Source organism: Adiantum capillus-veneris, chromosome 19, assembly GCF_014529385.1.
Source record: "Adiantum capillus-veneris isolate H3 chromosome 19, ASM1452938v2, whole genome shotgun sequence".
Lineage (NCBI taxonomy): Eukaryota > Viridiplantae > Streptophyta > Polypodiopsida > Polypodiales > Pteridaceae > Adiantum > Adiantum capillus-veneris.
Window position 1 is genome coordinate 37121018 of NC_140949.1, and position 21182 is coordinate 37142199.

At 43.8% G+C, this 21182-nt stretch overlaps 1 protein-coding gene across 4 annotated transcripts in view; it reads left to right on the forward strand.

The window, feature by feature from the left end:
• Positions 1 to 21182, forward strand: part of LOC147433840 (uncharacterized) — an 81839-nt gene that overhangs the window by 55407 nt on the left and 5250 nt on the right. The window contains exon 6 of one of the 4 annotated variants that reach the window (XM_086490470.1): positions 15881 to 16153. The exons of the other annotated variants lie outside the window; for them this stretch is intronic. Coding sequence (XP_086346596.1) covers positions 15881 to 15959 — 79 coding nt within the window. The 3' untranslated portion in view covers positions 15960 to 16153. Of the gene's footprint in view, positions 1 to 15880; positions 16154 to 21182 lie in introns of those variants that run through there. 4 annotated transcript variants of the gene reach the window in all.

Below are 21182 nucleotides of genomic sequence, written 5' to 3' on the forward strand. Positions count from 1 at the left end.
CATTGAGGATGGCGACTTGGAATTGTAATGGGTCTATGAGGTTGGATGTTGGTGCCTTTGAGGACAGTTTCAGAGACAAGGACATTGTTTTCTTTTCAGAGACTCACCAGGCCCCTGGCCAACTGTTGCCACATGTGGTGGGATACAAATGGGAGACAGCCCACAGAACAGTCACGAGATCTGAGCATGGGAGTAGAGGTTCAGGAGGAGTAGCGGTGTTGTTTAGGGAGGAGCTACAGCCACTACTACATATTGTACGGAGAGATGATCAGGCTAGATACATGTGGGTGAGGCTGAGAGCTGACACAGGTCGATTTCTATATATTGCTATATGTTACTTCCCCCCTAGTACGTCAGTATATGCTGTATCCAGAGGGCAGTCGCCTTTCTCAATTCTAGATGATGATATATGGGAGTTTTCTAGGGATGGTGATATCATCCTCCTAGGAGACTTCAATGCTCGAACGGGCAACTGTCAGACAGTCTTCTACGACACTTCAGATGAGATGCTTAGAGAGTTGGATGTGGGTGAGCTGGGGTTTGACAGATGCTCACATGACAGAGAGTAGACTGAGTATGGGAGATACCTCACGGAGATGACGACTACACATGGGCTAGCCATACTTAATGGCTTACAGCGGTTTCCTGGAGCAGCAGGCTTCACATGCTTTCCACACAGACATGGGGCCAGTACAGTGGACTATGTTATGACACAACCGAGCTTTATTCCTTGTATTCAGGATTTCACAGTGGGAGCCAGACCAGTGGGCGTAGCAGTGGATCATGCTCTCTTGACACTGTCCGTATCTTTTCAGTTTAGTACAGCCCAGAAATCAGGAGGCAGGTCACACACCCGTTATACATTTACACCAGAGACTGACTCGGTTTATACAGAGGCGATCTGGGATCGTCTATGCACAGTTGCTCCAGGCCTCTCAGTAGAGGAGTGCACTACTTTACTGACTAAGACACTACATGATGCAGCATCAAAGGCATACCCACACACTCAACCGGATCGGAGGCGACATTCTGGGAGCATGCCCCAGAATAGTTGGTATGATGAGGAGTGCAGAGAGATGAGAGCCCAGCTTCAGAGGGATCTTCATTTAGGAGTCATCACCTACAGACAGTCGCGGATTGCTTTCCGACGCCTTGTGCGAAAGAAGAAATGAGCTTACCTGGCCCAGATGGAGCGAGACTTGTATCAGTTGTTCTTGAGTAGAGACTCAGGCGAGGCATGGCGACTCTTCCATGAGCACTCCCCTCCCCTAGTGATTACTTCTCCTGATGTGTGGGGCCAGTATGCGACATCGTTATATACGGTTCCTGGGCAGGATTCCCTTCCAGATCCTACAGAGCCATGTCCACCTACGAGCACCTTCTTTACCACTGAGATGGTAAAGAGAGCCATTGACAGGATGAGGACCAGGAGGGCTTACGATCATGACGGTCTAGTAGCGGAGCACTTTATACATGCTAGGGATATGCTGATGGAGGTTCTTGCAGTGTTGTTCAATCGTGCCATGTGTGAGGGATTACCTGAGACTTGGAGGTTGTCTACTATTGTGCCTATATTCAAGGCAGGTGATCCTACAGAGCCTGGAAATTACCGCACTATTATGGTTGGACACACACTGGCACGATTGTATGCATCCATTATTGAGCAGCAGTTGAGTAACTGGGCAGAGGGTGAGGGTGTACGGGCAAAGGGACAGGCAGGTTTCAGGAGGGGTTTCTCCACTCTTGACCATATTCTGACACTCAGAGCTATCATTGAGGAGGGCAGGTCACATGGGAGACGGATTTATTGTAGCTTTGTGGATTTCCGCAAAGCATTTGACATGGTACCGAGAGCTCGACTGATGCGCAGATTGCAGGAGATGGGGGTGCCCACAGTGTTGATTTGGGGGATTATGGCTTTATACAGATCAGTGATGGGACATGTACGCACCCCAGAGGGGATATCTGACTTAGTTCACTCCACTATCGGGGTGAAACAGGGTTGCCCATTGTCTCCTACTCTATTTGGTATGTATGTTGATGAGGTGTCTGATTACATTGACAGAGAGGGTGATAGAGGTGCCCAGCTGGCAGGGACGTGGATCCCATTGTTGTTATATGCTGATGATATTGTCTTGATCTCTGACTCACCAGAGGGTATGCAGCGACAGTTGGATGCATTACACAGTTTTGCAGAGGATAGCGGATTGTCTGTAAACCTTGGTAAAACCAAGGTCATGGTGTTTAACACCACACCGCAGTGGATCAGGAGATCGGCACCGACCTTCACGTATGGTCAAGAGATTGTGGAGTATACAGATGCATACACTTACCTTGGGATAGTCTTCACTGGGCCGAGGTTTTCTTTGGGGAGAGCAGCAAAGACTAGACTGACCAGAGCTTATGCGGCCTTGGGAGGCTTGGAGAGGATGTGTTTGCAGGTTTAGTTCCAGGAACCTCGGACAAAGTTATGGCTCTTTGATACTTTAGTAGCCTCAGCTATGATGTATGGGGTACAGGTTTGGGGACCTTCTGTAGGCCAGGATGGTTGGAGACGTATGGAGAGGCCCTTGGTATCTATGATCTCCCGATTGATTAGAGCCAAGGCCTCCGTACCTCACGCGATCATTCGAGCAGAGCTAGCTGCCCCCCCCATGGAGATTGAGGCGCTTACCAGATCAGTGTCCTTTGTGCACAGCCTATGGGATACTACTAGAGACAGATATGCTAGACTGGCCCTTGAGTCTTCCAGACAGTTAGCTCTACAGGGGGACACTTCATGCTGGTATGCACAGATGACTTCATGGTTTCAGACGCATGGCTTCACCATGGACAGGTTGCCCCCTTTCCAGTATTCTCTTCAGGCACCCTCGCTGTCTCTTACACGGGTGGAGATCACTAGACTCATTCGTCAGGACCTGATCCAGCTCGACACCAGGAGGACATGGATAGAGCCGCCTCAGGAGTTGAGCACGAAGATGGCTTTCTATAGAGAGCATCTTCTCCACCTCACAGGAGATGGGTTTGTGATTCGACCCAGCTACATGGACACACATATTTCTCATGGTTTGCGTTGTGCCATTGGTCAGATACGCACATCCTCACATCAGCTCGAGATTGAGACTGGTAGATTCAAAGGGATACCAGCAGACAACAGGATAGGCCGATTATGCCAAAGAGAGCCAGAGACAGAGTTGCACTACATATGTCATTGCACAGTGTTCTATGAGATATGGGGGCGTTTCCACTGCTTATTCAGAGAGGGTTTTGGTCCTCTATCTAGGGTCATGAGTTATGAGGATCAGAGATGTCTTGGACTATATCTACTTGAGTTACACAGGTATAGAGACACTTTACTGGGGAGAGCTAGAGAGAGGCAGTCCCAGAGACACATTACAGATTTCTTTTCACTAGATATGGGACAGCCAGAGGAGCAGCCACCACTACTGGCACTCTCATCGACCGAGCATTGGAGCTACAGAGATACAGACGACCGCGACTGAGGAGAGGAGCTACACAGCATCGACGGAGACTACAACAGAAGATTCGAGCCATACTCTCTCGACATCCAGAGTGCAGATGAGGATGGATCCTCACCATTTCTTCCATCTTTGTTTCACACACTGTTACATCCAGTTTACCGGGTACCTATTGTATCAGCTGCTACACCCACGTAGTTTTAGATTGTAGTAGTAGTAGTAGTAGTATTTTGTTCCACTTCTAGTTCTTTTCTAGTTCTTTTGTACCCAGACATGGTATTAGATTCACTATTTTGTAACTGATTGGTCTCATAGGTCATTTTGGCCTTTTGAAGACGTTAATATAACATTTCATTTCATTCATTTCTCTCTCTCTCTCTCTCTCTTCATGCTAGCGCCCCCTCTTCTGGGAGGCTATAAGAGAGCAGCCCCTCCCCGTCTTGCCAGGTTGGCAGTGCACCCCCCCCCCCCCCCCCCAAGTTGACCATCCTCTACGCAGTGAAGCTCTCCATTGAAGCGAGCAGCACCTTGTGGTGTATGTGGAGCCTCTGAGCACCCATCACCTAGAACAAGGCCTCTCATGGTTGCATGGAGCTTTGGGAGAAGTTTCATCGCGTAAAGTAGTAGAAAGCTCTCTTTCTCCCTTGTCTAGCTGCTGCAAATTCCATGTTTTCAGCCCCTAATCACTTGTATTAGGGTGAATTTCAGCAAAGTCTTAATAGAATCTCATTCCCCACTACCTACTCTACACATACACCAAGTTTGGAGCATTTCCATCGCGAAAAGGACCTCCAATTTGACATTGGAACACGCTCAGGTAACAATTTCTGGTTATGTGCAGAAAATTTCAGCAAGCGTGTGTGTGTGTGTGTTTTGCATGTTTCTGTGGTTGGTTATTTGCAGGAATGATTACGTCCAAAGTGACACAGTTAGCGGAAGATAGATCCTCATTCGTGAGAGCTTCCGATGAGTTTTGTGGAAGGTAGACTCTCCCCTACGAGAGCTTCCCAAAATCTCGCAGAAGAGGATAGATCCTTGTGCTTGTAAAGATTCTCCCTTAGTAATAAAGATATTCTCTTTATGGGGGGGGACCAGCCCATCTTCTGGTCTCCAACGAAGTGTCAAGCTTTCTCTCTCTCTCTAATTCTCTTGAGTATTTGAAGTGCAATTAAACGTCAGTTTACGCTTCCGTATTTTTGTGACAGTGGTATTAGAGCCTGGTTATCTCTCTCTTCCTTAAGGGATTGAGGACTCTTTGGCAGACTGTAGAAATGGGAGGACGCGAGATAGAGTTCTCTCTCCATCAACAGTAGGTGGAAGAGTTGCAAAAAGCTCTCTCCCATCCAGAAGTCCAAAAGATTTTCCATACTCTTGAGAAAGGGAAGGAGAAAATGCCGATGGGGTCAGGAGAAATCCCGCAGAACCCAAAGGCGCCAGAACCAAGGAAAGATCCTTTGATTGGAACCTCCCGCATGCACGAGAGGCACAGGAAACCTCCAGAACGTCATGTGCGGTTTAACCCAAAGGTTCAAGAGCAGGATCCCCTTGATTCCCCTCAGTTCTCTTTCATGAAGGATCTGGATGACATCGTTGCTCCGGAAGACTTGTTTCTTGACGATCCGTCGCAGCAAGAAGTGCATTCAAGGGAAAAGATTCCTGTCCATAAGGAGTCTAAGTATAGAAAGAAGGAGCACCATAAGAGGAAGCACCACAGGCAGAAAACATTCAAGTTGGGAGACAAAGATGTGAAATTCGACACCTACAATGAACGGCGTGATAATGACAGCTTTGGCTTTCATCCGCCAATTGGAAGTTGCATTTGCTGAAGGGAATTTCAAAGAAAGATCCAAGCTTCGCCATGTTAGTATGTACCTGAAAGGCACCGCCAACAGTTGGTGGTTAACCCTTATCCTGGAAGATCGCAAACCCCAAGATTGGATTGCTTTCAAGAAGGAGTTTTACGCACAGTTCCTTCCTCCAGACTATGAGGAAGAGGTAAAGAAAGAATGGGATCGACTTTCACAGTCAGAGAACGAAACTGTTCCGCGCTATGTGGATAGGTTTTGGGACGTTCTCTTGAAAGTCACTCCATTCAAGAAGATTGACGATTCGGAAAAGATGCGCAAGTTTGAAGCAGGATTGCATGAAGCCTTGCAAAAGGCTATGAAGCTTTACCCTCGAGGTAACTTGCAGATACTTATGGAATCAGCCCGCATAGCTGATGGAATACATGATAAGGGTACTCGGAGGAAGATGGAGCAAAGCACTTACCATGCCAAGGAGAAGGCTCTCCATGAGCAGTCTACCTCTACTTCTTCTTCTCAAAAGAAGAAAAGAACCGCCTCCGAAGCAGAAGCAAAGCCAAATCAGCCCAAGAAAGGGAGATATCTCTTTCCTGCTGAGCTGCGAACTTACATTAGTAAAGGAAGATGCTTCAAGTGTGGACAAGTTGGTCATATGAAGGGTGACTGTCCTACCAAACCTCCACAACCACCCTCTTCCAATGCAGTCCCGGATGTACAAGGAAATACAACCAAGGATGGAAAAGAAAGAGTTCTTCTCAAAGCATGGGGTAGTATCAACAACCAACGGGCTCTCATTTTGTTTGACCCTGGCAGTACAGACAACTTCATCTCTACAAAGCTAGCTGATGACCTGAACGTACAGCCCAATCGTTTTGGAGTTTCTATTCAAGCACAATCTGCTTTCAAAGGGCAAAACTCAAACTCTACTCCAATCATAGGGAAGTTGAATCTAAAGGTCGACGACTACAAGGATCAAGAGTCTTTCTTACTAGCTTCACTTGAAGGATGCAATGTTATCTTGGGAATGCCTTGGCACTAGAAGATGCATCTCATTCTTGACTATGTTCAGAAAACCTTATCTTTTGCTCATAAAGGAAAGGAGTATCTTGTACTTGCAGATGCAGGTGATTGGCGTATTCCTATCGCCAATCACATTGCCATCAAGAAAGAAATGAAAAAGTGTGTTTCAGCGTACTTGATTTTTGCAAGAGAGAGAGATGTGTCTGTTTCACAACTTTCTTCCTCTTTAGAGCAAAAAAGACTTAAGTTATTAGAAAGTTATAAAGATTGCTTTGCAGATGAACTTCCAAATGAACTCCCACCTTCGCGACCTGAGGATCATACAATTGATTTGATCCCAGGAAGTTCTCCTCCAAATCAGTCCCCTTATCGAGTTAGTCTAATGCAGCAAGAGGAAATTCTCAAGCAGGTTAACGAACTTTTGGAGAAGGGCTTAATAAGGCCTAGGTACTTATCCATATTGTTCACCTGTTTTGCTAGTACAGAAAAAGGATGGCACATTCCGCATGTGCATAGACTATAGATCTCTAAACAAGATCATAATCAAGAATCGATTTCCAATCCCTCGGATTGACAACGTTCTTGACAAGTTACAAGGAGCACGTGTCTTTAGTCGTATAGACTTGAAGAGCGGTTATCATCAAATCCGCATAGCTCCTCAGGATGTGCATAAGACTTCATTTAGAACAACCTTCGGGTTGTATGAATTCTTAGTGATGCCTTTTGGACTCACTAATGCACCAGCCACATTCAACAGAATGATGGATAGAATCTTCCAGTCATATAGAAGCTTCACAGGCGTTTTCTTTGATGACGTCTTAATCTTCTAAGAGACGGAAGACGAACACTATAAGCATCTCGCCTTCGTGTTTGAAGAATTATGCAAACACAAATTATTTGTGAATGCTAAGAAGAGTGAGTTCTTTTTAAAAGAAATCCACTATTTGGGCCATATAGTGTCTCACAATCAGGTGAGGATGGACCCTGATAAGATTCAAGCAGTTGTAGAATGGACTACGCCAACTACAGTACATGATGTACGAAGTTTCCTTGGCCTCTGTTCCTATTATCGGCGTTTCATTCGCGCTTTTGCCGCGATAGCAGACCCCCTCCGTGACCTGACAAAGAAGCGGATTCCATTCCATTGGGGGTCTGGACAAAAACAGGCTTTCGAAAAGCTTAAGTATCTACTCAGTCACGGACCTGTTCTCACCGTCCCTGATCTTTGCAAACCTTTCGAGGTATACTGCGATGCATGTGGAGATTGTGTAGGAGCAGTTTTGAACCAAGAGGGTCACGCAATAGCCTATGAAAGTCGGCGCCTTAAAGATGCAGAGTTGCATGTTTCCATATACGAGAAAGAGTTAATGGCAGTAATTCATGCTCTTTCCATTTGGAAACACTATCTGTTAGGAGCTGATTTTATTATCAAGACAGATCATCAAAGTCTTCGCTACTTTCTCACACAGAGAAAGTTATCAGAAAAGCAGATGAGATGGGCCAACTTTCTTTCAATGTTTCATTTTCAGATTTTACATACTTCTGGAACGAAGAATACAGTTGCAGATGCTCTCTGCAGGCGTCCAAAGATCAATGCACTAACAACAATTTATCATGAGGAACTAGAATCTCTCAGCAAGATGTATCCTCAAGATCTCGACTTCGCCACAATTTGGGTAGATCTTCAAGCTGGTCACTCAAGGCCACCTTATTCCATTAGGGATAATACGCTCTATCGTTAACAAGCAATATGCATAGCTCAGCCCTTACAACAGAAGGTGATGGATGAAGCACATAATTCTCCTTATGCGGGGCATCGGGGAATTGCTTCCACCACTAGTGCCCTTGAAAGGTATTTCTTTTGGCCAACACTCCGTGCGGACATTGAAAAACATATACGTGAGTGTTTAGTTTGCCAAAAAGTAAAATATGACAGACATAAAGTTTATTGCAAGCTTAAGCCGCTCCCTGTGCCTAACACGCCATGGGAAAGTATTGCCATGGATTTTATTACGGATCTTCCTAGGTCCAAGAATGGAAATGATGCAATCTGGACTATAGTAGACAGATTCAGTAAGCAAGCACATTTTCTTCTAGTAAAAAAGACGATCAAAGTTGATCACGTGGCTAGAATATTTCTAGCTCAGATTTTTAAACACCATGGATTGCCAAAGACTATTGTCAGCGATAGAGATCCCCGCATGACTAGTCTATTTTGGCAGGCATTGTTCGAAAACTTGGGAACTAAGCTTGATTTTTCATCAGCTTATTATCCTCAAACAGATGGTCAAAGTGAAATCGCTAATGCCACTGCTTTAGTGCTATGTTTCGAAACGACAATCCGAATGGGAACAGTACTTACCAATAGTTGAGTTTGCGTATAATAATACCATACATTCCTCAACTGGTAAAGCTTCCTTCGAAATTATTTATGGGAAGCCACTCTTACTTCCTATTATTGTGACCAAAGAAAACATCTTCGCCGCAGATAAATTTGTGCGCAATATTGATATTGCCCATCAACAAGTAATGCAAGCGATTCTTCGTACTCAAGAGCAACAAAAGAGAAAAGCAGACAAGCACAGAAGGAATCTCAATCTAGAAAAAGGACAATATTGTCCTGCTTCGGTTTGAGAAAGCTAGATTGAAAAAGCGGGCCGGAAAAGGGAAAGTTGTCAAACTTTCCCATAGATTTTACGGCCCTTTCAAAATTACAGATAAAGTCAATGACGTGACTTTCAGATTGGATTTGCCTTCTCACTGGCGCATCCATAATGCTTTTCATGTCAGTCTCCTCCGACCATATGTTGGACCTCCTCCAGTGGCGCCAGTACAAGAAGATCCTCCAGAAGTCGAAGAGACTGAGGAAATCCTTCAACCTGAACAGACAATACACCACTCGGAGAGACAACTCAAGTCGGGGAGTCTACATCGAAAGTATAAGTTCAAGAATTACACTCCTTTAGATGCAAAGTGGATGATCGAGTCCGATCTTAAGGACTACCCAGACATCTTGCACAATTATGTTGACGCTCTACAGTTGAGGTCAACTGTTTAGGACCAAGAGGGATGTAACTAAGTCACACTTTGTAAATATTAATCTATTTACGAGAAACAAATTATCTAATTAGTTGTGTGCACATCAGAATAGATTTAGCAGTTCTGGGGCCTCAGGTGCGCCCAAGTTTGGGCCAGTGCATATTAGGGAGACCCTAACAGAAAATACCCTGAAGCCCTAGCGATTGGGAAATTGGGTCTTCAATGAAGGGGTAGATAGTAGCTTCAGATTTCAGGCTCAGAAAATTATGCGCGCTAGTGCAAGCACAGAATGAGATGGGGTCCTTAGAACAACAGTAATCCTAAGGCTTGAATTATTCTACAGCCTTAGGATAAGTCAATTAAATTATTTTAAATTTTCTACGCTGGACCAAATGGCCGGACAAGTGCGAACAGGTAATGCCAGAGCAATGCTGGTACAGTATTGCGCTGGGGAGCAGCTAACATTTTCATTTGTTGCATCTATGTGTGCAGTTGTGCACTTTTAACTAGCATAGAATTTTTAAAGTCAAAAGTTGAATGGTTTTTAAATTTTAAAGTAAGTGTGCCACTTGGCACACTTTCCCATTCAATCTCTCTCTCTCTCTCTCTCTCTCTCTCTCTCTCTCTCTCTCTCTCTCTCTCTCTTCATGCTAGCGCCCCCTCTTCTGGGAGGCTATAAGAGAGCAGTCCCTCCCCCTCTTGCCAGGTTGGCAGTGCACCACCCCCCCCCCCAAGTTGACCATCCTCTACGCAGTGAAGCTCTCCATTGAAGCTTGAGAGCAGCACCTTGTGGTGTATGTGGAGCCTCTGAGCACCCATCCCCTAGAACAAGGCCTCTCATGGTTGCATGCAGCTCTGGGAGAAGTTTCATCGCGTAAAGTAGTAGAAAGCTCTCTTTCTCCCTTGTCTAGCTGCTACAAATTCCATGTTTTCAGCCCCTAATCACTTGTATTAGGGTGAATTTCAGCAAAGTCTTAATAGAATCTCATTCCCCACTACCTACTCTACACATACACCAAGTTTGGAGCATTTCCATCGCGAAAGGACCTCCAATTTGGCATTGGAACACGCTTGGGTAACAATTTCTGGTTATGTGCAGAAAATTACAGCAAGCGTGTGTGTGTGTGTTTTGCATGTTTCTGTGGTTGGTTATTTGCAGGAATGATTATGTCCAAAGTGGCACAGTTAGCGGAAGATAGACCCTCATTCGTGAGAGCTTCCGATGAGTTTTGTGGAAGGTAGACTCTCCCCTACAAGAGCTTCCCAAAATCTCGTAGAAGAGGATAGATCCTCTCAGTAGTCAGAGAGCAGTTCTTCTACTCTCTCAGTCAGAAGCAAAAAAAGGCCAAGAAAGAATAGAGGACGGGCTTTCGCCCCGTTCTTGTGCTTGTAAAGATTCTCCCTTAATAATAAAGATATTCTCTTTATGGGGGGGGGGACCAGCCCATCTTCTGGTCCCCAATGAAGTGTCAAGCTTTCTCTCTCTCTAATTCTCTTGAGTATTTGAAGTGCAATTAAACGTCAGTTTACGCTTCCGTATTTTTGTGACAGTGAGCATGAGCATAAACTTATTCGGAGCCAAGTTGAGGGATTCTTGAGGCTGAATTAATGAAAAAGTTTTAGAATGGAGCGCAATGTTCGGGAAAAATGTGTCTTGGCTTAATAATAATCGAGCCATTTTGAATTTCAAAAAAGCCAGTTGGGGACAAGGGGGGAAACTAGTGTAAAAACCCAAAAATGATTTTTTCCCAGCACTAATGGAGTAGGTAAGAACAAAGCCATGGCGATTCACAAGTGGCAACAATCTGGACGAGCAAGCCGATAGGGTCGTGAGCATCAGATGGCAGCTGTCGTTTCATATGCCGACCAACACGCAGACGAAGGAGAGAGAGAGAAGGAGAAAGAGAGAGAGGATGCCGCGAGAGAGAGAGAGAGAGAGAGAGAGAGAGAGAGAGAGAGAGAGAGAGAGAGAGAGAGAAATGAAATGAAATGAAATGTTATATTAACGTCTTCAAAAGGCCAAAATGACCTATGAGACCAATCAGTTACAAAATAGTGAATCTAATACCATGTCTGGGTACAAAAGAACTAGAAAAGAACTAGAAGTGGAACAAAATACTACTACTACTACTACTACAATCTAAAACTACGTGGGTGTAGCAGCTGATACAATAGGTACCCGGTAAACTGGATGTAACAGTGTGTGAAACAAAGATGGAAGAAATGGTGAGGATCCATCCTCATCTGCACTCTGGATGTCGAGAGAGTATGGCTCGAATCTTCTGTTGTAGTCTCCGTCGATGCTGTGTAGCTCCTCTCCTCAGTCGCGGTCGTCTGTATCTCTGTAGCTCCAATGCTCGGTCGATGAGAGTGCCAGTAGTGGTGGCTGCTCCTCTGGCTGTCCCATATCTAGTGAAAAGAAATCTGTAATGTGTCTCTGGGACTGCCTCTCTCTAGCTCTCCCCAGTAAAGTGTCTATACCTGTGTAACTCAAGTAGATATAGTCCAAGACATCTCTGATCCTCATAACTCATGACCCTAGATAGAGGACCAAAACCCTCTCTGAATAAGTAGTGGAAACGCCCCCATATCTCATAGAACACTGTGCAATGACATATGTAGTGCAACTCTGTCTCTGGCTCTCTCTGGCATAATCGGCCTATCCTGCTGTCTGCTGGTATCCCTTTGAATCTACCAGTCTCAATCTCGAGCTGATGTGAGGATGTGCGTATCTGACCAATGGCACAACGCAAACCATGAGAAATATGTGTGTCCATGTAGCTGGGTCGAATCACAAACCCATCTCCTGTGAGGTGGAGAAGATGCTCTCTATAGAAAGCCATCTTCGTGCTCAACTCCTGAGGCGGCTCTATCCATGTCCTCCTGGTGTCGAGCTGGATCAGAGAGAGAGAGAGAGGGGCATACATCAATAGCGGTGTGATGACACGACGAGGGCAAAGGGATATTTTTTCTGCATTGCGCTCTCTCTCATGGCGCAAGCCAAGCTACGGACGTCAGACAGTGTGAGTGTGTGTGTGTTGGGGGGGTTGTGTGGAAGACGTGTGCACAAGGAAGATGGGGGATGGCGCTACAATGGATGGCGAAGAGCAGATGGGGAGGGTCGCTGTAGTAGATGGCGAAGAGCCTTCATTTCATTGCGAGGGTCGAGCAGCAGATGATGATGCAGAGACTGAGTAGTAGAGGCCATGGCATAGCCTTCACAAGGGAGGATTGCATGCAAGGCAGGGAGACCAAGAGAGACCGAGCCCTGCCTTGCATGCAATCCTCCCTTGTGAAGGCTATGCCATGGCCTCTACTACTCAGTCTCTGCATCATCATCTGCTGCTCGACGCTCGATATCATCCGTGTGCTCGTGACCTTAGGAAACCTTAGTAGGTGCATTACGAGCCTAAAATCCGGATTTGGACCGAGTAGAGTGGATGCATGATATCAACTTTGCATATTCACTCACTAAGAGAGTTTTTTTAAAAAGAAGCCTCCCTAAAGAGATTTTTAAAAAGTTTTTAAACTCTCTCTTTGAGTCCTTTAGGGATGCTTTTTTTTTTTAAACTCTCTTAAAAAGGTTTCAGCTGACCAGCAGCTCTGGGATATGATTAAAGGAAGTCAGTACTCCATTTGGGAAATCTGAAGATAAGCAAGCTGAAGGGTGAGCTGACCTAGCAGGCAAGGGTTTAGACAAGACTAATGTAATACCCCTATCATGAAGCACTCTGGAAAGGGCCATTCAAATGTATCATGTCAAGATAAAGCTTTTCAAACTCAAGCAACCAAGCGCGCAGGGGCATTTCAAGGCTTCACCATTAAATCGTAGTCTGAGACCCATCCTGCTTTCAAACACTTTCCTGATAGACTACAAGTTCAAAACCCAACATTTATTTAAAGCATGGTATATCTGGCAATTCACCTACTGGACCACTTGTGTGCCAAACATGCCAGAGTCGTAGCATTGACTCAGAAGCTGAAAGAACCAGAAGGCGAGCTTGAGCAGGCATAGAAGCTAACTGGACCAGAAGACCAGTCTTAGCAGTCCACACCAGCAACAAAGAAACATGATCTAGAAACTGGCCAAGCAAGCACAATTAAACCAGCTACTGGGAAACAAAAAGGTTTCAATTGACCAGCAGCTCTGGGATGTGATTAAAGGAAGTCAGTACTTCATGTGGGAAATCTGAAGATAAGCAAGCTGAAGGGTGAGCTGACCTAGCAGGCAAGGGTTTAGACAAGACTAATGTAATACCCCTATCATGTAGCGCTCTGGAAACGGCCATTCAAATGTATCAAGTCTAGATGAAGCTTTTCAAACTCAGGCAACGAAGCGTGCAGAGGCATTTCAAGGCTTCACTGTTAAATCGTAGTGTGAGATCCATCCCGCTTTCAAACACTTTCCTGATAGACTACAAGTTCAAAACCCAACATTTATTTAAAGCATGGTATATCAGGCAATTCACCTACTGGACCACTTGTGTGCCAAACATGCCAGAGTCATAGCATTGACTCAGAAGCTGAAAGAACCAGAAGGCGAGCTCGAGCAGGTGTAGAAGCTCACCGGCAAGCAAGCACATCTAAAACAGCTACTGGGAAACAAACAGGTTTCAATTGACCAGCAGCTCTGGGATATGATTAAAGGAAGTCAGTACTCCATTAGGGAAATCTGAAGATAAGCAAGCTGAAGGGTGAGCTGACCTAGCAGGCAAGGGTTTAAACAAGACTAATGTAACACCCTTATCATGTAGCACTCTGGAAACGGCCATTCAAATGCTTCAAGTCTAGATAAAGCTTTTCAAACTCAGGCAACCAAGCGTGCAGAGGCATTTCAAGGCTTCACCACTAAATTGTAGTCTGAGACCCACCCTGCTTTCAAACACTTTCCTGATAGACTACAAGTTCTATACAAAAGTCATGTGTGGGTATACCACTTCTTGATGTTTCAAGAGAACTGGCTTTACCCTATGGACCTCTTGTGATAGAGGTTCGCCGGTGAGAAATAGGATGTCGATTCTTTAACAAATGGGTACAACGCCACCGTACAAACAGGCTGGAACACTATCATCAATGCAGAATGACGGCAATACAAGGTCAAAGGGAGTCTGATGAACTGATTGAAGTAAATAAGCAACTTGCACAAGAGCTCAGTAATAAAGATTAATGGAAAAAGGAAGTACAAAAGCTCCAGAGTTTGTTGAAAGAAGAACACGAAGATGGAGAGCAGTATAGGAAATCAATTAAGGAAACGAAAGAAGAATATGATGAAGGCGGTCACTTCCAATGTGTCTGCTCGGCACAAGGATTTGGTGAGAGAACTAAAGCAGAAAACTTATGATTATGAGTTGACTCAGTCGGAAAAAGGCCAGCATTGACGACTTGAAAGTAGCCAATGTGGTTTTGAGGCATTGTGTTCTGGATAAGTACATTTACCGGTCCTTGGTCAACATTACTGATTTAGAAGGAAACATCACTTTGAATCTGGAAGAACTTAGAAGTCTGGTGGATAACATAAAGAATAATCTAGAGGACTGTTTTGCCAATACACTAATACACTGCCAATTAGGCGTTGATTGAACATCTGCAAGCATATTAAGAAATAGACAATGTGTGTCTGATAAAGATGAAGAAGACAAAGATGAGGATGAAGATAAGGACGATAATACAATTGAGCATGATGCGGATTCTTTTAGGAAGTCAAACGATGATGATGAAAGGACCATTGTCACAAAGTGATGACGTGGCGTACCCAATTGGAAAGAACTGGCAGAGAGGATAAGAGGAATTAAACCTAGAAGATGAGCCGAGGTGTCCAAGGGGTGGTTAAGAGTTTAAAATCCTAACCCCTACCAACTTATGGAGCATCGGCCGAGGGGCTTAAAACCTCAAATATCAAAAGAGTGACATCTGGGGCTGATTTACGTAAATTGTGTTGACATGCCGTCGTGGCAGGGTATATGCCGTCGTGGCAGGGTATACGGATTTGCACAATTTGTGCTGGCTGTTTTGGGCAGTTTTTGGCGCAAGCTTTTGGAATCAAGTGCTTTTAGAAATGAAGCTTGCGGTCTCTGCTTTTGGACATGCCTTCTAAGTTGTTAAATGCTTACAGGGCCACACTTCCTGGAGAGCATATGGACGCAGAGTCTTGGAGAGAGTTGTGTCTTTGCGAAGCAATAATAAAGAAATACCGAAAGGGGTGCCACTCTTTGGGCTAGTGCATCTGGGGACGGAACTCCGCTGTTCCGTGTCAACTCTCCTCTCTCTCTCTCTCTCTCTCTCTCTCTCTCTCTCTTCAAGTTCAATGATTTTGTAGTTTTTGTTCGTAAGTTGCTATTGACTTGTAATAATGCCTAGGAATAGGAAACCTATTTTTAATGGTGATCTTGTTTAAAGCGCTGTAGTCGATACACATACGGAAGGTTCTATTTTTCTTCTTAATAAGAAGTAATGGAGCTCCGTATAATGAAATACTAGGTCTTATAAGTTCTCAGTGAAGTAAATCGGTGATTTGATTGTGTATCTTCGTATATGCAGTTGGGTTTACGCCATAAGATGCTCTACAAAGAGATTCACTATCCACGATAATGTCAGTTTTATGGTCTTCAAGACGTGACGGTGGAATTCCATGGGGCAAATCATGCATAAAACAGTCCTTAAACTGTGAGAGAAAGACATTGTGTAAAGAATGATGTGGATAGTTTTAGCAGAGAGTTCATTTACAAGCACTAGGTATGTTTTCCCTTGCTTCCTAATGGCTCCACGATAATGTCAGCTTTATGGTCTTCAAGACGTGACGGTGGAATTCCATGGGGCAAATCATGCATAAAACAGTCCTTAAACTGTGAGAGAAAGACATCGTGTGAAGAATGATGTGGACAGTTTTAGTAGAGAGTTCATTTACAAGCACTAGGTATGTTTTTCCTTGCTTCCGAATGGATTATTTGGCTTGGGTGTGAGAAAGAAGTGGAAATTTTTGATGTTAGTAGGCTGCTTGAAAGTTTTATTGCCATGTATGAGAGTCAATGTGCGTGTTTTGTAGTTAATCGGTGGGTTAAACTCATGACGTAAAGGCATTCCCAAAATCATATCAACACCATACAATGGTGCTATAAAAAATGTACGTGCCTGTGACAATTCACCAATGCAAACTTCGACAGTTACTTCAGTTTTACAATTGAAACATTGATTATAAAATACAGTCTTGACTTTGTAGTGTGAAGAGAATTTAGAAAGAGAGAGCTGCTGTGCCAGTTGTGCAAAAATGAAATCATGACTATTGCCATCATCTAAGAAAATTATGATATCTGACTGTGCCCTTCACTTTGAGTAACGTATATGAAAATATAGAAATACATGAAAAAGGCTTGTCATTGGTATCATATTTGGGATCATAGCCTTTATCGTAATTGGCTACAACTTCATTGTCGTCGAGGAATGCATCTTCAATGGGGTTAACTGTTGTAGGATTGGACCGGTTGTTGTAGGGTCTTTGGTTGGGGTTAAGTGTGACTCCATTGGGTTGGCAATTGGAATGACCATTGTTCTTAGCAGTATTATTTGGGCACTTATTTGCATAGCGACCAAACTAAAACATTTAAAGTATTTCACCTTTTTGTTATCGTTAGGAGGTTGAGCAGGAAGTTTCTTTGCTAGATGATTTTGGTTGCCACACTATCGTATGTTTCTGTTGTTGTTGTTGCCATAGGAATGAGAAAGTATAGCAAAGTTGTCAAATCTGCTTCTTTTGAAGAATGTTTGGCTTTGATTCTTGTTCTTGGCAAAGTTAGGAGAAAAGGAAACTCTCTTGTTACGGTTAATGTTAGTAGGCCGATCAATATGGGGTTGATGTCTATCTTTCTTCTTCTCCGCATTAAGAGCCAAGTTAACAATGAATCCGACTCAAACATATCTACCTGAGTACCAACTGAAGTGCTAACCTTGATATATATTTATGCTTTAATTTCTGTGGCTGGCATGTTCAATGGCTTGCAGTTAAGTGAGACAATTCTAGAAACGATCAGTATAGACGTCTACTCTTCATTTCTACCTTAACGAATTAAATTTCACTGACGACGTGCTTTAGCTTTATATTGTGTGGGTAAAAATTTAGGTAGAAATAACTTTTTGAATGCATGCAAAGTACGTGGTCATCTATCGTGCTGTTTGGTGGCCTTGCACCATAGTGCAACGCTACTGGTGAGCTGATATCATTTCAAGTTCAGGGAAGTCCTCATTATGAGAGTAGTCATCTAATTGATTGACCCATGCCACAACATTGCTAGCCTCTTCAGGATATCATTTCAAGTTCAGAAAAGGCCTCATTATGAAAGTGCTAGCCTCTTTAGTACCGTCTAAATCTTTGAGAGTGAAAACCTTCCTGCTAATTTGTTTTGCTTTGGAATAGGTGCAATTTCAATACGTGCAACATGTAATAACCTATCTTCCAATTCTTGTTTTCGCATGCGCTCATATACAAGAGATTGTTGCAAATTTGCGAGTTGTTTTGTGATTGCTTGTGGCTATGAAAGATAAGTCATAATGGTGTGCTTTTCTCTTCTTTTTTTGATTAAATATTATATATATAGTAATAAGTAAGAAGATAAACGAAAACGAAATAGAGATTACTTAGTTGTAACATCATTGATCATGCCTAATCTACATGTGAAGTACGAGAGCAAGGTAAAGATTAGCGACTAGTTGAGTAGATTCGCGTGCAAGGGAGCTTAAATCTCTTTTTTTTCGCGTTTGAACTCCGTTTTCCCAGTAACAAATTATAATCAGCAAAAGAATCCGCAATAAAATTCAGAGGCACTTCCTTAAAATTTGAGAGAGTTTGTTGATGAATTTTTGGGGGATCCGAGGTTTTGAAGAACATTCAATTGCAATGTTTTTGAAGCTAACTCCTCATGGTGGCACATAATATTTGTAACCCCAAGATTGAGGCTTTGTGGCTCTCTGCTGCTAGACAAATTTTTGGGCGATTAAGGCTTCAAGTGAAAGGGTTTTTAGCTTGGGTGGGTGATCCAAACAGAGGTTAAATTGGGAGGCCAAAAAGAATTTTGGTAATGAGTGGCCAAGGGTTTTGAGATTGGGCGGTCAAAAGGGTTTTGAAATTAGGTGGCCAAGGAGTTTTGAGACTAATAGTGGTGGACGGCTAAGACTTTAATAACCACCTTTGGTTGAAAGGTGTGAATGCATGGCCATAAAGTAGTTTTGTTTTGTTTTACGATTCAGGTAGGGCACTCTCGGCCGCTCTCCTCATACACCAGAAAAGTGTACAAGGAGAGCGACTAGGACTATGCACCCATAAAGTAGTGGAGCAACGATTGAGACAGCGCGCAAGAGTTCTGGGAGTATGGTGACCCGCATAATGGGTTTCGGTCAGTGCGCATAAAGGAGAAGTGTCCAGCTGTCCATGACGACCAGGGTGACAGTTTTTGCGAGCAACTTGATGGAGGTAGATAGCAAGCCTTGCGGTTTGATCGTGCGAGGGTTTGCCGAAAAGCCAAAGAGCTCTATTTTTTTCTTTTTAATTAGTTATCCCCAGCTCTCAAATCTCTCATACTTACGGAGAGTGTTCAGAAACTCGTCGAAGTTCTCAATCCCTTCGAAAAGCCAAAGAGCTCAATTTTTTTCTTTTTAATTAGTTATCCCCAGCTCTCAAATCTCTCATACTTAAGGAGAGTGGTCGGAAACTCGTCGAAGTTCTCAATCCCTTCGAATTTGATCATTGAAACTTCAAATTTCTTGGTAAAGTCTTCAATGCCTTTCAATTGTTGACTAGCTTCTTTTAAACTCCTTTAAAAGCTTTCTTCTCTACCTTCTCCTCTTAAGCCGAAGCTGGTTCTTCCAAAATTCTTTGAAGGCATCTCGATTTCCGAATTGATATCTCTGCTTAGCCTAATCTTCTCGGAACCTTGCACGTTCATCTTCACAAATCCAACAGCATTTAGCAATTTGCTTTTGAATTGAGTGCTTTCCATATTGTTTATGATCGTCAATAAGCGTAACTAGATGGAAAATCTGCAGATTATATGCCACTTGATTGCCTGTAATTGGATGAAAAATCTACCGATTATATGCCTCTTAATTGCCTATTGAACTCGATTTTCAAATCCGTCGTTGCTAATCTTGATATTTGTCTTCAAGAAATTAAAGCACTCGAGGCTGTGATACCACTGTTGGGAGTTCAAGAGAACGAGTGCTAGAATTCTTCGAACTTTTCTCACACCCCATCAAAATTCTCACCATCTCTCCCTTAACCAAGTACAAATACAAGTACAAAACACAAGTAGACAAAGAAACACCACACACACACAAGGATAGCTTTGATGGTGATAGCTTGTAGAAGAGAAAGATATTGACACAGAGAGAAGGAATTTTGCAAAAGAATGGTTGAAAGCTATAGCCCCAAACTCCACGGCACCTCTTGTGGAGTTGGGTATTTAATTTCTTTATTGATTAAGTTGGTGCCAATTATTAGAGACCCCTCTTTACACTTAATTCATGGGTGGTACCTATCACTTATTGCATGATCCTTCATAGAGTAGGTTTTCACTAAATTGTAGAATGGAGCCATATGGACTTATAAGTAAAATAACTACAACACTATGCAAAAATAAATGGCCGAGAAATATTATTTTATTGCCAACATGGTTGATATGCTTGGTTGTTGCTTGAGAATTTTCATATCTGTAAACCTAGGTGTGATTGCTTTCTTCAACAAGTCTCGGAACTCATTGCTAGATCAATGGGCCAAAATATCACCATCTTTGGGCATTGCCATGGATCAAAGCTTGCCCTTATGTCTAGATCACATTGCTTGAGCTTACTGTATCTTCTATAAGGCACAATTTTAGTTTGGATAAACAAGCATATACCTTGTCTGTTAACCTGTTGAGAGCGCATTTTGACTTTTGAAGAGCACGACTAGGTATCGTTTTGTACGCAATGTACTTTCGCTTAGCAAAGACCAGCACAGAGTGTCACGTTAGGGAGGGAGAGTGTTACTCCTTAAAATGTTTTTTTTTTTTGTCTTTGGTTGCTCGAACTTGCTCTCGCTCGGGGATAGGAATTCTATGTCTTCGGTTGCTCGAACTTGCTCTCACTTGGGGATAGGAATTCTACTCATGGGGAAGTTGAGAAGACTGAAGCCGCTATAGCAGCTAACTGTGCAATCTTTGCTAGGGGTTTGGATGGGAAGTAATCCACACCCAAAGGCGTGCGAGGTGCAAGAGGCTTGTGTGGCAAGAAAGCTGGTGAATCATAGACCAATATTCCCTGGCAACCTGCCATGCCTCAGCCTCTGGCTAAGAATCCTCATAGATGAATACATAACATGGGTCACTTCGGGGGTCGACAAGCATATGCAAAGCAAAGTGTCTCCACTTTGAGCAATTTGGTAGTGCTAGGGCCAAAAGGTCTTCAGCAAACCAGTCATTCTTGGATCACTGAGCTGATGAGAGAACCCTTCAGGCTTGGGTCCCAATATAGCTGGAGATACTCAACCACTCCGATTGGCCTTTCCAGCACAATGGAAAGGAGAAGCCAAACCGGAGTCAATGGCCTCATTCCCACAAGCTCGAACCAAGAAAATGTGTACTCTGTGTGGAACCCTTAAGACTTGGGCCCCGACCACTCCCGTTGGCCTTTCTAGCACTCCATGGTGAGATCCCAACTCCACTCTCTGAAGTGCGGAAGTGGGGTATGCGTGTGTAAACCTCCTCTCTGCAGGCCATCCAGGGGGATGAGGGGAAATAATTGGCGCTCTCCCTTGCACTGCTGAGGGATGAGAAGCAAGCGGTCTCTCTCCCAGCCCCCGTGGGAGAGAGTATTT